The 16,058-nt window shown below is 37.7% G+C and overlaps 1 protein-coding gene across 1 annotated transcript in view; it reads left to right on the top strand.

The window, feature by feature from the left end:
* Positions 1 to 16,058, top strand: part of LOC121270001 (monoacylglycerol lipase ABHD2-like) — a 77,216-nt gene that overhangs the window by 7,537 nt on the left and 53,621 nt on the right. The window contains exons 2-3 of the mRNA XM_041175242.1: positions 979 to 1,067; positions 3,126 to 3,334. Coding sequence (XP_041031176.1) covers positions 3,132 to 3,334 — 203 coding nt within the window. The 5' untranslated portion in view covers positions 979 to 1,067; positions 3,126 to 3,131. The remainder of the gene's footprint in view (positions 1 to 978; positions 1,068 to 3,125; positions 3,335 to 16,058) is intronic.

Genomic DNA, 16,058 nt, shown 5'->3' on the forward strand with positions numbered 1-16,058 from the left:
TAATCCCTGTTTCCTTGTCCCCAATTCACTGACTTCAAAATTACACAGCATAGAACTGGCAGTTCAGCACCACAATTCTATGCCAGTGTTGATACTCCACATGGGCCACCTCTCATCTTCCTTGATCTTGCTCTATCAAGATATCCTTCTATTGCTTCCCCCTCATGCACTTGTCTAGCTTCCCCTTAAATGTATTTATGCTATTTGTCTGCACTATTCTATGCAGTAGAAAATTGCACATTTTAACCATGATCTGGGTAAAGTTTCTCCTGAATTCCTTATTGGATTTATTATTAATTATTTTACCTGATGGCCTTCAAATTTGTTCACAACCTCATCCTCCCTAATGTTGCATTCTTTTCCACTCCTTTGTCCAGCTAGTACACTCCATTCCAAAATATGCTCCTCTCCCTCTCTGTATAATCAATGGCAATGTTTTCAGGCTTCTTACATCAACACAATGGAACTTTCTCTTTTGAGCTCTTTGTCGTGCTACATTTCTCCACACTTTCAAAACCTTCCTTTTAAAACCTGCCTTTTCAGTACTGTTTTCAGCCAGTTCTCATAATACTCCTTCCACTTTAGTGTGACCTTAACTTTAAAGCACCTCGGGGCATTTTTCTGCATTAAATTAGGAACACAAGTAGAACACTCATGGCAAGAAGTATATAGCAAATTTTAGATTAGGCCAAAACTTTCAAACCAATGGATAATTTGAGAATTAACAACAGCTTTGGCAACTGTAGAAAATGTAACTATAAAGTCAATAGGTATGTAGTTACAAAGGCATAAAACATTATTTGATTTGCTGTTTATTAAAACCTAAAACTAAATCATAATTCTAAAATGTAAGGTTACCTTGCACTGACTTAATAATTTACAGGATCTTTTTAACTCCAAGCTACGGATGCCTTCACACAGTTAGTGTACTTTTGCAATTTTGTACATGAAATAATATAGTTGTTGTTTGTTTTTTAGATTGGGAATTAGAGAACTGAATCTTGTTACCAGAACAAAATTAGTCTGATGACTGAAGTTTTTTTTTACTAGAGTGAATAACCAAATTGGTAAGTTCTACCCCATCCTTAATTTTTTTTCTTATTTTTGCACTGTATTGTAGAAAAGGGTTGTTTAAAAAGTTAGATAAATTGGTTTTAAGATTTCCTCCCCCCACCCAATACTTGAAATTCTCCGATGAGTGGGCAAGGGTCTTGTTAGAACTGTTTCTGTACTTGTTTTAAATGCGAGAAATCCAAATGAAGCAAAACCCAGCATGCAGGACACCACCAAGACTGAAAGGTAAATTATAAAACAAAAACAGAATTACCTGGAAAAACTCAGCAGGTCTGGCAGCATCGGCGGAGAAGAAAAGAGTTGACGTTTCGAGTCCTCATGACCCCTCGACAGAACTTGAGTTCGAGTCCAAGAAAGAGTTGAAATATAAGCTGGTTTAAGGTGTGTGTGTGGGGGGGCGGAGAGATAGAGAGAGAGAGAGAGAGAGGTGGAGGGGCAGGGGGTGTGGTTGTAGGGACAAACAAGCAGTGATAGAAGCAGATCATCAAAAGATGTCAACGACAATAGTACAATAGAACACATAGGTGTTAAAGTTAAAGTTGGTGATATTATCTAAACGAATGTGCTAATTAAGAATGGATGGTAGGGCACTCAAGGTATAGCTCTAGTGGGTTTTTTTTTTATAATGGAAATAGGTGGGAAAAGGAAAATCTTTATAATTTATTGGAAAAAAAAAGGAAGGGGGAAACAGAAAGGGGGTGGGTATGGGGGAGGGAGCTCACGACCTAAAGTTGTTGAATTCAATATTCAGTCCAGAAGGCTGTAAAGTCCCTAGTCGGAAGATGAGGTGTTGTTCCTCCAGTTTGCGTTGGGCTTCACTGGAACAATGCAGCAAGCCAAGGACAGACATGTGGGCAAGAGAGCAGGGTGGAGTGTTAAAATGGCAAGCGACAGGGAGGTTTGGGTCATTCTTGCGGACAGACCGCAGGTGTTCTGCAAAGCGGTCGCCCAGTTTACGTTTGGTCTCTCCAATGTAGAGGAGAATTATAAAATGCTGATTCGATAATGCCAAGTTGGGTTTAAAATCTCTAAATATTGGAAGGAAGAGAGACTAATATGTTTCATGTCAGTCGACCGCATAAAGGTATATAAGTGAAAAATGGGTTACATTATCTTGTCAGTCTGGATGGACAGTTTTTTTGGATCAGGAATTTGCTGTCTGAAGAATTTGAGGTTGAAAACCCCTGTGACTTGCTGCAGCTGATGTGTAGCCAGCTTTGCAAATCATGTTCCGGTTCTTTCTTATCCCCTTTTCTCTCATAGGTCGTGAGTCATTTTGCAATAGGCAATCTTGCACATCAGACATGCTGGTTGCATAATTTGTTCTTATATTTGTTCATGGGATGTGGGCATTGCTGGCTTGGCCAACATTTATTGCCCATCCTTTATTGCCCTTGGGAAGGTGGTGGTGAGCGACCTTATTGAACCGTTGCGTCCACAGTTTTGTTAGAAATAATGAAACAAGTGAACATTTTGAGTCCTAATGCCTTGTAAGTTTCTGCCAGGATGAAAATATTCTTGTCTTTCTTGGCTTCCCTTTTTCTTAACCACACCCCACCCTGATTTTTCTTTTCATGGGATGTGGCGTTGCTGGCCTTTATTGCCCATCCCTAATTGCCTTTGTTCAGAGGGCATTTAAGTCAATCACATTGCTGTGGGCCATGTAGGACAGCAGATTTCCTTTCCTAAAGGGCATTAGTGAACCAGATGGGTTTTTACAACAATCGACAATGGTTTCATGGTCATCATTAGACTTTTTATTCCGTATTTTTTATTTAATTCCCCCACCTGCCATGGTGGGATTTGAACCAGATTCCCCAGAGCATTACCTTGAGCCTCTGGGTTACCAGTCCAATGACAATACCACTATGCCATCACCTTCTTGATGGCCACTAATATTGGTCAAAAGCAAGTTTTCGCATCAAGTAAAACTGATTTGAGTTGGGAAATCTTGATCCTTGCACCTGCTTGATGGTCATCTATTTGAAAGCTTTGAACTGTTGTTTTAATGATATTTGTACTTGACCAACTTTTTTTTTAATTACCTGTAGGTAACGATGGCTGACTCTGAGACTGTAAGGATTGCTCCTGAAATGCCAGCCATGTTTGATGGGATGAAGTTGGCTGCAGTCGCCGCAGTGCTATACATCATTGTAAGATGTCTGAATCTTAAGAGCCCAACTGCATCTCCAGAGCTGACTTTCCAAGATACCCCACTCACACGATTCTTGCTGAAATCATGCCCTCTGCTGACCAAAGAGTAAGTAAATTAAGTCGCTTCTCAGCTATTATTGGTACAGAGATAAGTGCATTGTTGGCAGTACAGATGCAACACCTAACGAGAAAGACACAAAAATGCATTTTGTGGAATTGTAAAGAAATCACTTAATTTTGCAGCATGATTGACTGTCAGTGTTTGCACAGTAATAGATTCAAAACTAATTGTAACAAAATGTCAAATACGGCAGATGCTAGATATCTGAAACAAAAGCAGAAAATGCTATTATTACTTAGCAGGGCAGCCAGCATCTGTAAGAAAGTGAACAATGTTAGTATTTCAGGTAAACTCTGTCAGAAGTGTTCTCTTGATCCGCTGAGCCTTTCCAGCATTTTTGCTCAAACAAATTACATTTATTGCTAAGATGTTGCAAGAAATGATTAGAAGTGAGTCATCTGCCTTCTGTTAAGCTGCTTTCATATTAGTCTCTTCCTTCAGATTTTGGGACCCCAAGTATCTGTGTCTGGTTCTTGACCTTTGCAACAGGCTGTTAAAACTGTTTTCTGTAGATGGGCAGCTGACCTGTAACCTAGTTTTTATCCACGTTTTTATCCACATTTTCAATTAGAGTACCAATGTAAAACACCATTTCAAATTGCCTTGTGTTCCACTCTGCACATTCTTTGATATAATCAGAATTAAAGGGTTCAATCACTTCCATATTCTCAATTTTTATAAAACATTTGAGCACATCAGATCCTAAGTGGATTATCCAGGCTGTTTGGAAGTTTGTTTGAATTGCACTTGTGTTTTTCTGTCTAAATATTTCTAATGTATTTTTTATCTTTGCAACCATTATTATTTTAGAATAATTTAGAAAATAGTATAAAAAATTAGTGGGACCCTAGTTATGCATCAGCTAGTCTAATTTTGGTGGCTCCTGTCAAATGCTTCAGTGCTTTCCCAATAGTGTGTGTACAGGGAAGTTAATATAGTCTTAGAAGCAACATTTCACAGTTCCCTAATCTAGTGGAATTCTTTTGAGGAGGTAATGCAGTTAATGAACAAGACCAATTTCTGAGGATATAACTTGAACTTCCAGCAAACATTTTAATAAAAGCTATTTTAACATTGGTCACTTGGAATCCACATTAAAGCAAAACCAGTTTCTGAGTCATGTCCCCCAGATCCCTTGATTTTAAATCCGTTATTCTGATAAGAGTCTTGTGGATCCAGTTTTTTTTTGTGGATGATTGAATGTGCTTCTTGGGTAAGGGAGGCAGATTTAACAGCTTAAATTCTGCAGAATCAGAAGTACTGAAGTTTGACTGTAAAACAGCTGAGCCGATATATCTAGCATTTAAAAAATCACAGATTAATGTATTAATTTAATGTTAGCCAATTGACTTGAAAGTGGGTTTAGCAATGCAAGTGGATAATAATTAATCGGGCTGTGAAAGATGGGAAGGGGATGGAAGAGCCATGGTTACTTGTGGTCTGGAGGAGTTTTTTCCAACTCACTTACTACTTAGATTATTAAATTAGATTGCTTCCACTAATATAAAATGTGCTGTTGATGTTGGACAGAGCCTCTTTCACTTACCACCACCTTTTAATGGCTGTTTTTCTTGCCTTCCTTTTTTCTCAACCAATTTTGAACCTGACTGAATCCATTTTGGGTTTAATTCCATGTGCTTTCTCTAAGTGCTTGAGACACACAACATTTATGAGAATTTTCTAAAAGATATTTCCACCAAACACTACAGATTGAATTAACCCGGATCATTGTGGTGCGACTGGTTCAACTTGTAACTAATGGGTGGAGGGGGGGCTTTCTTTCTGAATTTGTATAAGTTTGTATCAAGCTTTTCATTAAAATAATTAAAGAAAAAGCACTTTAATTAAAATAAAGCATTTGAAAGATGTAAACCATCTGGTTTAGATTTGGAGACAGAAATAAAACTTCTACTATATTGAAATCTTCCAACATTGTGTTTCCTGGCTGAGTATAAATGGTTATTTCTATAGTGAGCACCAGTATGTTGATACATAGATGCTTAGGGAGGCCAACAAGTTTATTATTCCCGTGCTGCCTTTTGGTTATGTATTATACTACTTCTGATATAAAATGTTTTGCAGATGATGGATCATTCTACAGAACAGTGATTTTTTTTTTGTTTTAATAAACCCCCCATCTTTTCCTGCCAACTTTCTGTGTGTGTGTCTGTGTGTGTTTAAAAGGCTTCCTGGTGTTCAGCTAAGCACCACCACCATTTACCATGGATAAGTTAAAAGCATCTTCCAGTTAACACAAACCTATCACATCCATAACCAATAAATACATCAAATTTCATCCAAAATGATATAACCCCTCCATATTAAAGGTAAGGTTTTTCAAGAAATATACATAATCAAAACAATCCACATCTGTTCATCTGTAGGTAGCAGTTTATTGCCTCAATAATATAAGGTGCGGAATTTTACCAGACTCAACAAATGCTTTCCTTTCTAAATTCTTCGGTTCCATTTGTATCTAGGTTTAATTTAAACTGTATGCCTAAATATCCTGTGCTTTCACACTATAATTAAGTAAATTTTTGCCACAATTGATGCAAGAAAATCTTTTATCAAATCCCTGACTCCTTTTTGTATGAAGTAAATTGGAAACCTTTGACAGAGGACTGTGCTACTGTAATTGACTCAGATGTATAAATTTCTTGCATTTCTCCCTTCACAGGGAGATAAAAAAAATTGCTTTCCACCTCTCCACCCAATAACAATGATTCATCTTTACTCGTTTGCTACTACTACAAAGGTGCACCAGAAACTTTACAATGTTCACCATGACAGCATGTCAAAAGGCTACATTGTTTGTAATGCTATGATCAGTGCACATAAAAATGTGTAAAGAGCAGGATGATTCTTTTTTGGGGAGGGAAAAGGAGGAATTTGGTGGTTTTATTGCAATAAAATACTAGTCGTGAGGCAGTAAGTGAGATTTTGACTTGAGCAAGACCCATTCGTGTGCACAGATTTGAAATCAGGCCCACCATTGTTTTTGTAATGCTAGTATTTCTTATTCATTCATGTGATGAGCGCTAGCAAGGTCAGCATTTATTTCCGTTTCTAATTGCCCTTGAGAAGGTTGGGGTGAGCTGCCTTGCAGTCTGTGATGTTGGTGCCCCCATAGTGCTGAACACAAAAGGAAAGCTATGCCATTGTAACAATAAGTGCTAAAGAAATAGGCAATTTCTAAAAGAAAACAAGTTTATGATCCAGAAAAGGCAGTTTGACATAAGTCAATTCCTTTTACAATCATGTAATATAGGTTTGAATTATAGTTCAGGCTATTCTGCATACATGTACTTTACTTAGTTTTTCATGCTGTTATTATTGTAAATGTCCATCACTGATGTAAATATTACAGTTTCAGTGCCTCCATGCTGTTAGCAGAATTTCCTACAAGCTGGCCATGCCTTTATGCCATGTTCTTTTCACCTGACCCCTCCATTTTACCGTTGACTGTGTTGCTAAGCCAAGAGAAATAGGCAGACACAATCTATTTCCATTGTGTGGTAAATGTTTTTTTCTTTTAAGAGTAATGATTTGATACTATGGCTTGCCTCTATTTTCTCTTTTGTTTATTGCTGTTTCTTCTTTATTTACATTCTTTTCCTCTGTCTCAGGATTAAAGAGAGAGACCTACTGTTTTGGTCCCATTTCAAGTACCTTTGCTGTTCACCAGTTGAGTTACCTGATGCTTTTGTTTTGACTTTTAAACCCATGAAGCAAGGTTTAAGAACATTAATGGGATAATAACTTTGATTATTGCTGAAACAATTATTATGTTAAATATAAAGGTATGTGGGTAGAAAATAAGGAAATTACTGTCTGGTGATGAGAGCCTAAAGTGTATCACAAAACGCAGTATATTTTGGAAGCTCCAAATGAGCGAACTTTTTTTTTTTGAAGCTAATTGGTTGTGGGTAATCATGCTGCTCACTGTTTGACGTAAAGACATTGCGAAACCCCAGGGCTAAACTTCCTGTTGATAGAGTTCACTGTTATCATGGTGGTGACTCAGCATCTCAGCTGCTCTAATTTCAGCTCTGCTCCAGTGCAGATATCAGTACTGTAAATGTTTACCTTTCAAGCAGGGTAGTTTAGTTCTTGCAGATTTTTAGGACCATTAGCATTTCAGTATATCCAAATGTATAATTTGGGATTTTTCAGCATTGAAGTGTGCTGTATTTGTAGACCTTTAATAAAAACAGCAATGCTGGATATAGACTGTAGGTGAACTTGCTTTCTCTGGCCAGCATTGTCTATTTTTATTTAAAATTTATAGCACTGGTAGCTTTATGTTTTGAACTCTATCTATAATTTTTGTTCTACATCCTGCTTTCTTTTCTATGTTATAATTTTAAACTGTGCAATTATAAATTGAAATCCTAAATACTTTTTACTGTTTTATGTCTGGCTTTTTAAAAGATCTGACATTTTGATGCAGAAGTAATCCATTTGGCTGATTTGTACCTCCTGCTGATGTTAGTTCCCACACTGGAGCTCTCTTCCAATCTTGTATACCTGCTCTTTCCCCTGTTAGTTAGATCATAATGGTTAAAAAAAGCTTCCCAGGATCAAGCCTTTTTGGATACTTGACATTCACTTTTATGCAATGTCTTGTAGAGGCAGAGACAAAATTAGTCCCACGCAACAAAATGCAATTAAAGATCATCTGTCAGAGTTCCATTAAATTGAGGTGGGAAACTTGAGTCACTGACTAATGGTCAGTTTAGACCACGGCCTGTGATCCCCTGGATTATTAACCTTTTAAGAAAAACACCTGGCAGCAAATGCTGGAAGCTATTTAGTGCACAGCAAGATTGCATAATTTGTAATGAAATGAATGGCCTGTTGCTCTTATGGGGGTGCTTGAGAGAGTAATGTCAGCCAGGACACAGAACTCCCCATGATTCTTGCTTAGTACCAAGGAATCTTTAACTGAGAGCAGGCACGTCAGTTTACAATCTCATCTGAAGCACAGCACTTCAGCAGTGCAGTACATTTGATGGATCACTGGCATGACAATCTGATTTATGTGCTCAATACCTACTTGAACTCTCAATCTCCTGACTCCAACACAGGAATATTACCAAACGAACCCATACTTTAGCTATGTTTTCAGGACATATTTTGCAAATAGCTTTTTTTTTGGCTTCTTATATTTTTCCAAATATTTATTCTGACAGATGAGCAGTATGAACTGTCAAACTGTGTATCGATTTTAAACTAATAAGTTATTGGAAAATATTGTACCCTCCCAAGGATGGTTTTGGCATTGGTGCTCTTGTTGTTATAAGTAAAGTAAATGCGATGTGATTTTCTAAGGAGAATGGGGGTATCCTAGGTTCACTTGAGCCCCTCCCTTCCTTAGCTAAAGCACCTAGCCTTAACTTGGCATATTCTTTTCATAGCTAGCTGATAACCTGATGTGGAAAATTGTCAGTGCAAATTCATGCTCTATCTCTCAGAAAATGATTGCTCATGCTTTTGAGTTTCATTGTTTCACTAGCTCTCATCCCAAGGCACTTTGTAGAAACGACTCCAAGTCAAAGCCATATTAAGAGCGTGGCTAAAAGCTAGGGCAAAGAAATGGATTTTAAATACGTTCTTAAAGATGGAGCATTTTAGGGAGGAATTCCAGAGTGTAGAGCTGAGACAGTTGGAGCCTTGACTGCTGGTGTTAAGGTGAAGGGAGTGGAGGATGCACAAGAGGATAGAGAGCTCCTGAAGGACTGCAGGGCTGAAAAAGGTTAAAGATGGGGAGAAGCAAGGCCATGAAAGGATTTAACGATGAGAATGAAAATTGGCTATTTTAAAAACAAAGCGGACTTTCTGCTGAAATTGAAAAGCTGAATTGAAAACTTCATCTTTTTCAAAATAAACTGAGGCTAGCATTGACATATATTTAGCCTTTACTCTCTTAAATAAACATGAACCATGTAGAGCTGACAGGAGACGCTTGGGTAGACAGGAATATGTTGGATTGATTTCCGCTTGTCTGTCTGGGTTCAAGAATTTAAATCCTGCACTCATGCTCTGAGATATTTGCTGAACTGTATTTCATTAACAGAATTGTGACTGTGTTTTACATTGCCTGTTACTTTGCATGGAAAGTTTCATGTCACAGATTTCTAAACGAAATTTTGAGTTACTTAGTTGCTTAAAGCAGAAGTAGCAGTTCTCTTTCTGTGAGACACTTCTGAGAAAATCTTAAATTTTCTTCTGTAAACTTGAAATGCAGAAGAATGAAAAGCAACTTGGGCTTTGTAGTTAACTATTCAATTTAACCCTTTTGAGGATGGTATAAAACCATTTCTGCATGTGATTCAGATGTTTTGAATTTTTTTTTACCAAAAATTATTGGCAAGTCATTTGCGTTTATCCATTTCTAAAAGAAAAACAGTAACTTCTTTCTTATCCTCAGTTATCATGGATTCTGGGTGAGGACACAATTAATGACATTGCACACCGCCCTATGGAGTCTCAGATTGGATGATTAGGTAGTTGACTCACCTTTGACTCAGAACGTTTAGGGTTCAAGCTATATTATGGATTTGAACACATAATCTAGTTTAATACCTCAGCGCAGCACTCGGAGGCTGGTGAACCTGTGGAATTCTCTACCACAGAAGACTATGGAGGCCAAGTCACTGAATGTATTTAAGAAGGAAATAGATTTCTAGACTCTAAAGGCTTCAAGGCATATGGGGAGAGCGTGGGAGTATGGCATTGAGATAGAGGATCAGCCATGATCATATTGAATGGCAGAGCAGGTTCGAAGAGCTCAATGACCTACATCTCCTATTTTCTTCGTTTGTATGTAATACTAAAGGGGTAGTGTATTGTCAACTTTCAGATGAGATGTTAAATCCAACCCCATTTGTGTATTAGTGGATGCAAGAGCCTATAGCACTATTTGAAAAGAGCAAGGGAGTTCTCCCAGTGTCCGAACCAACACGTATCTCTCAGCCAACACGGTTTAACTGATCATTTATCTAATTTGCTGTTGTTGGAACCTTGGCTGTCTCATTTGTCTTTGCTTCAAAAGGATTACTTTGGCTTTAAAGCAGTTTTGATGTCAGAGCGCATGAAAAGCACTGTCAAAATGCAAGTCTGAATTTTCGAGAGGCCAGCCCTTATCGATTTCTCTCTTGCTGCCTGCTACTATTTGTGTTGATGCTGTCTGTGGTTCATTGAACATTATGTACACAGTTACTGTGTTTGTATTGCATCAGAGTTTATATAAATATTTGCTTTTAAAATGGTGGCTCAACAGAGCCTGTATTGAAATGTTTATATCATCAGTACAATAGCAATACAATATACACAAAATTAAGGTATGGAATGACATGCAAGATTGTAACTTATTGCATCTTCCATTTAGTGTTATCAACTGCTTCATATTTAAACATGGAAAGAGTTCTATTTTTCCTTTCTTCTGTTACTTTCCCTAGCACAAGGTCATTGGGACCAACAAGTATGCCACATCTGCTGTCCTGGCTGAGATCAGCTAATTCGGCACAGGCAAGAAATGGAGTCTTCTTCCTTGAATCTCCAATTTAAATGGGTGTGCTACATTGTCTCTTTACACACTGAGCCAACATCAAAGCTTTAATCTGAATATTTCATTAATGTGTTAACTTGCATAGCTGGTTAATGATTTGACATCCAACAACTTGAATTATCCATTGTGATGCTTCTCTTTACTGTCTGCATTAAATTTTTCAGTAGCCAGTAACAGAATATCCTGTGGAATCATTGTTTATGTGAATGATGTAATGGTTCCAGTGGGGTAGTGTTGTGTGCAACATTTATTTGTATAGAGAATAGCTGAAGGCTGTGTGAGGTGTATGTGACCTTTGGGCTCAGGTACAACCTGAACCAATACAACAGTGTATAATTTTTATACAAAATTCTTGGGTTTAGTAACTGTTGCTCGTATGATCATAAGAAATAGGAATTCGAGTAGGCAACTCAGCCCATTGAGCGTGCTCCGCCACCCAATAAAATTGTGGTTGTTCTGATTGTGGCCTTAACTCTGTTCCTGCCTGCCCCCCATAATCCTTCATTCTCTTGTAGATAAAAATCTGTCTAACATATTGAGACATGGAGGAAGAATTTTTAAATTCCTTTTTCAAAAAGCTTGGTCTATTTGTGTATTACATTTGCGTGTCTTCTTGTAGACACTCACTTTGTAGTCAGAAGCTGTCAGTTCAAACATGCAATCCAAGCAAACATTTCTTGCACACCACTGAAATAGTGGACTGTCAGAGGTGCTGTTCTTTAGGTAAGATGTTAAACAGAGGCCCTACTAGGCTATTCTTTTTGGGTTAGGTCAATTTTTGAAGAGGAGGAAGCTTTCTGAACCCTGGGCAACATTCTCTCCTCAATCAATATCTTCAAAAACAGACAAATAGATCATTCATCTAATTGCTTTTTGTCGAGCTTGGTGTAAAAATGGCTGCCACATTTCTAAATGCTTATAATGGTACTTCAGAGTAACTTGGTGTACATGAAACACTTTAGTTTTCCTGAGAAACACAATAGTTTGCTTTGTTAATACCAGTCTTTCTTGGAACAGATTTCAAGTGATGTAATCCTCTAGGGCCAAATGGCAGCCTCATGTAATGTAAATGAATTCATAACTGCCTATAATCTAAAGTTGTGTTTTGAGAACTATATTTGTACAAATGTAAATTCATGATTGAGGGAAAAAGATTTAAATTTGATAGTTGACCAATCTATATTGGAAGCTTTTCAGAAGGAGAATTATGGATGTAGACATTGGTTTTCAACCACCCTATAGGATTTTTTGTGATGTTGACTATGTGAGAAACTACTGTTAAGGCTTCATAAGGACAGTAGGTTGGAATTAACAGCTTCCTCTTGAATCAGGCCCATAACTATGGCAGAGTTGAGCATATGCTCTAATAGCAGGGTTAGTTCCTACTGGGAGATCCAGCTTCACAATTTTGGACCATATGAAAAGTAAAATGAGAAGGGGCAATTTAATCTGCCAAAGAGAGGAACATTTTCTTTTTTGTGTTAACTTTGCCAGCTATACTGGTGGATTTTGTTGGTGTGATTTGCAAGAAAGCAGAGATAATTGTCAGTTTCAGACTGTCCTTTTCCAGCCAAAATCAAAAATATTTTCAGTGGTAGTTCGACAATTTTACATGTTAGACATGTGGACAATCATTTACAAATGAAAGCCAATCATAGACCAGAGCCTGGAACTTGGCAAATAATGTATAAATTGCCTTGACATATAAGTGTTGTTGAATAGCTTTTATGTGATAGGACCATAGACTGTAAAATTGCATTTAAGTCAGTGTAATTCATTCACTACCTCAAAATACTACCAGTTAGCAATGGCTGACCTGCAACTCTGCTGTTGTACAGAGTAGAACACCCCAGAAATGATCCAAGATTGCAAGGACCATATCTGTAACTGTAACATAGTATGAAAATTTTAATCGCTACCATTCGACTTTACTAAAACCCAAGAGTAGATTTGTCTCATGATCACCTAAAATGTTAACATTGGTTCCCCTTCAAATATGAGCTTATTACTAAATCATAATACTTGCTCATTTTATGGTGATGCCTCTTCAATTTTTACATGTCGATGCCTGCGTTCACCACAGTTAAAATAGTACAGGAGCTAGTTTTGCACTCCTGAGAAACATGTTCTTTTAAAGGAGTCTTCTTTCTATTCTAAGACCATGCAATATTTACAGATTCAGGATTTTCATTTGTGACACCCTACAAAATTTCATTTTTTTATGTTTCTGAAGGTAAATGTTTAATCACACTAACCTGATGCCTTGTAAAATCTGCAACCTTGTTTCCTTCTTCACCTTCTGCCCCATTTTATGTCTGGGTTTCATAAAAGGAGGAGAGAGGTCATTGAGCTTTGTGGTCTTCGAATACTGTTCAACACAATCCCACATGGCTGACAAACTTCTGATATCCTTTCCCATTAGCTTTGTTTGCTGATAATTGTGCATTTTGCGATATACCATATATTTCCCGTTTAACCTAAAATCGTGTAATTGAAGAGCTTTTTCCGATTTTTTTTTCTTTAAATCCTGTAACGTTTTAGACAAAATGACATTCAATACTGCTCTTAGTGACTTAAACCTTGACAACTCAGGCTGTGTAATTACTGTAGTAGTTTATAAACCAACTTCTAATTTGTGCAGTGTTATATTGTGACCTGCCATGGTTTTAATGGTCAGTTATATTGTACTGCTTTTCTGTCAGTGTAAATTGCTTTGAATTCAATGTTCAGACAAAGCATTTCTTATAACTGGAAAGATAAATGGTGAATGACAAAAACGTGAAATATAAAAATCAAAAATGTTGCAAATATGCAGCAGGTTTCAAAACTCAGTCTCCACCCAAAAAAGTCACCATCTTTTTAGGTGCTGACTAAATATTTCTAGCATTTTCTGTTTTTGTTCGATGACCCCGATTGCAAGACGTAATTAGTCATAACCATAGACTGCACTATGGCAAGGAGTGCACAACTACTTCCAGGAACTGGCTTTATGTTTTACATTGGTCCAAGGCAATTGTGGTTCAAACTTTTAACTTTGGTTTTTTTTTAACATTAGGCAAACATCAAATAATCAACTCTCTCCTAACATTACAATTGAATCTACTTTGAGTACACCTATGTTGTCCGTGAGTAAAGTATTATAAGAGCCAGCAGTGTAAGTGCAATGTGCCAACCCTACTTCATTTTACACTGAATGGAAGGAATTTAGAAGATATACCTAACTGTTGACAGCATTGCAGTTGTGTATTAAATTAACTTTAATTGCATTGCTTCTGTCAACAGTATGTGATGCAGCATTTATTATTTAGAGAGATAGAAGATAATGTCCTTGAAGTATAGCACAAATTTAAAAACTCCAGAAGATCAAAGCAATTATTAGGTCTAAAACAGTCTGAACTAGTGTTCATGTGACCTGAATTCTAGCTGACTCAACAAATGGCGCTTGATACTAAAACTTGAGTCTAATGTTTCACATAAAAGCAAAATGTGACCTGGTTGTATAGGTGTTGTACTTTTTTTATACTGGAGGTGTGATTGAAATTGTCAAGTAACCAGATGGATAGAGTGTAGAAAATTATGTAAAAACTGATACAAAGGGGATGCCGTCAGTAACTTTACCTGAAGAGTTTTAAAAAAGTTTTCATTTGTTCAGTCATTAGTTTGAAGAGCAAGCCCCATCCTGAGTGCTATGCGACTTCTGTTCACGGGAGGTGTATTTCTAATATAGTATACACAAAAGGGAATTATCATAAATAAAGCAAACTTTCTACTTTCAAAGAAAAAAAGGCTTCTGTGTAGAAAACACCAATTTGGTCACAGGTTTCCCCAAAGAAAACTGATTTTAATTTTGCGTATGTTGCACACAAAATGATGCCTGGGAAATGGAGATGTTCTCGACTACAAGAATTACTTATCAGCTTAATTGTAGCTGTTCAGACTTTGATACAAATCAAAAAAGGCATTCTCTGAAGAAACAAGTAATTTTTTTGACCCTCAATTCAGTAAATTTGTACTGCTTTGGAATCTTGCTTTTGGTTTTGAGACTTGAAGCCTCATTGGTAAATCAGGATAATGTTAAAAGAAGTTTTATTTTGTGGATCAGCTGTAGTAGTGTTACCACAGCATTCGGGTGAATGTAAAGCTTTTTCCCAGTGAAATGGGCAATCAGTTTAAGAGCATAAGAATATAAGAAATTGGAGCATGGCTGATCTTGGCCTCAGCTCCACTTTCTTGCTTGTTACCCATAACCCTTGACTCCCCATTTATTCTTCATCTCAAATTGCCATCAAGAATCTGCCTATCTTGAGTATATTCAAGGAAAGTTGTGGTCGCGAATTCCAAAGATTCACGCTGGTATAAGAGAAGAAATTTCCCCTCATCTCAGTCTTAACTTGTTGATCCCTTGTGCTGGAAACTACAGCCCCTAGTTCTAGATTTTCCTCAAGAGGGGAAGGATCCTCTCAGCATTTACCCTGTCAAGCCCCATTATAATCATATGTTTCAATAAGGTCACCACTCATTCTTCTAAACTCCAATGAGTATAAGCCCAACCTGGCTTAACCTTTCCTTCATTAGACAATCCCTTCACCTGAGGAATCAACCTAGTGAACCTTCTCTAAACTGCCTCCACAGCAAGTATTTCCCTCCTTATGTAAGGATACCAAAACTGTATGCAGTATTCTGGGTGTGGTCTTGCCGACACCTTGGGCAGAACTTTCTGGCTGACGTGTGGGTGGCAGGGCCCGCACGTCAGCGCTTAAAATGTCGCACGAGCGTCCGGACGCATTGCGGTATTTAGGTCGGCAGGTGCGCATTGCATCGTCACCCACGTCTGCTGTTATTTAAAGGCCTTGTTAAGGCCCTTAACTTGCCAATTGTCAATGATTTTGAGGGGCCCGTGCGAACTTTGGCTCAGTGCACTGGCTCAATGGGCAGGCGGGTAGGAGATTTTTTATTAAAACTCATGCACTGGCGGGATCTGTGGACTCAGAGGGATTGCTCATGTTTTTCATGAAGTACTTAATGCAGAAAGTGTTTTAAACTTGCCTGTGTGATTGTTAGCAGTTCACATTGATTTTCAAGAGCTTTTGGTGTACTTTGAAACCACTCTGCAGACAGTTATTTTTATCGGGCCTG

This window comes from Carcharodon carcharias, chromosome 26, assembly GCF_017639515.1.
Source record: "Carcharodon carcharias isolate sCarCar2 chromosome 26, sCarCar2.pri, whole genome shotgun sequence".
NCBI classification, from domain to species: domain Eukaryota; kingdom Metazoa; phylum Chordata; class Chondrichthyes; order Lamniformes; family Lamnidae; genus Carcharodon; species Carcharodon carcharias.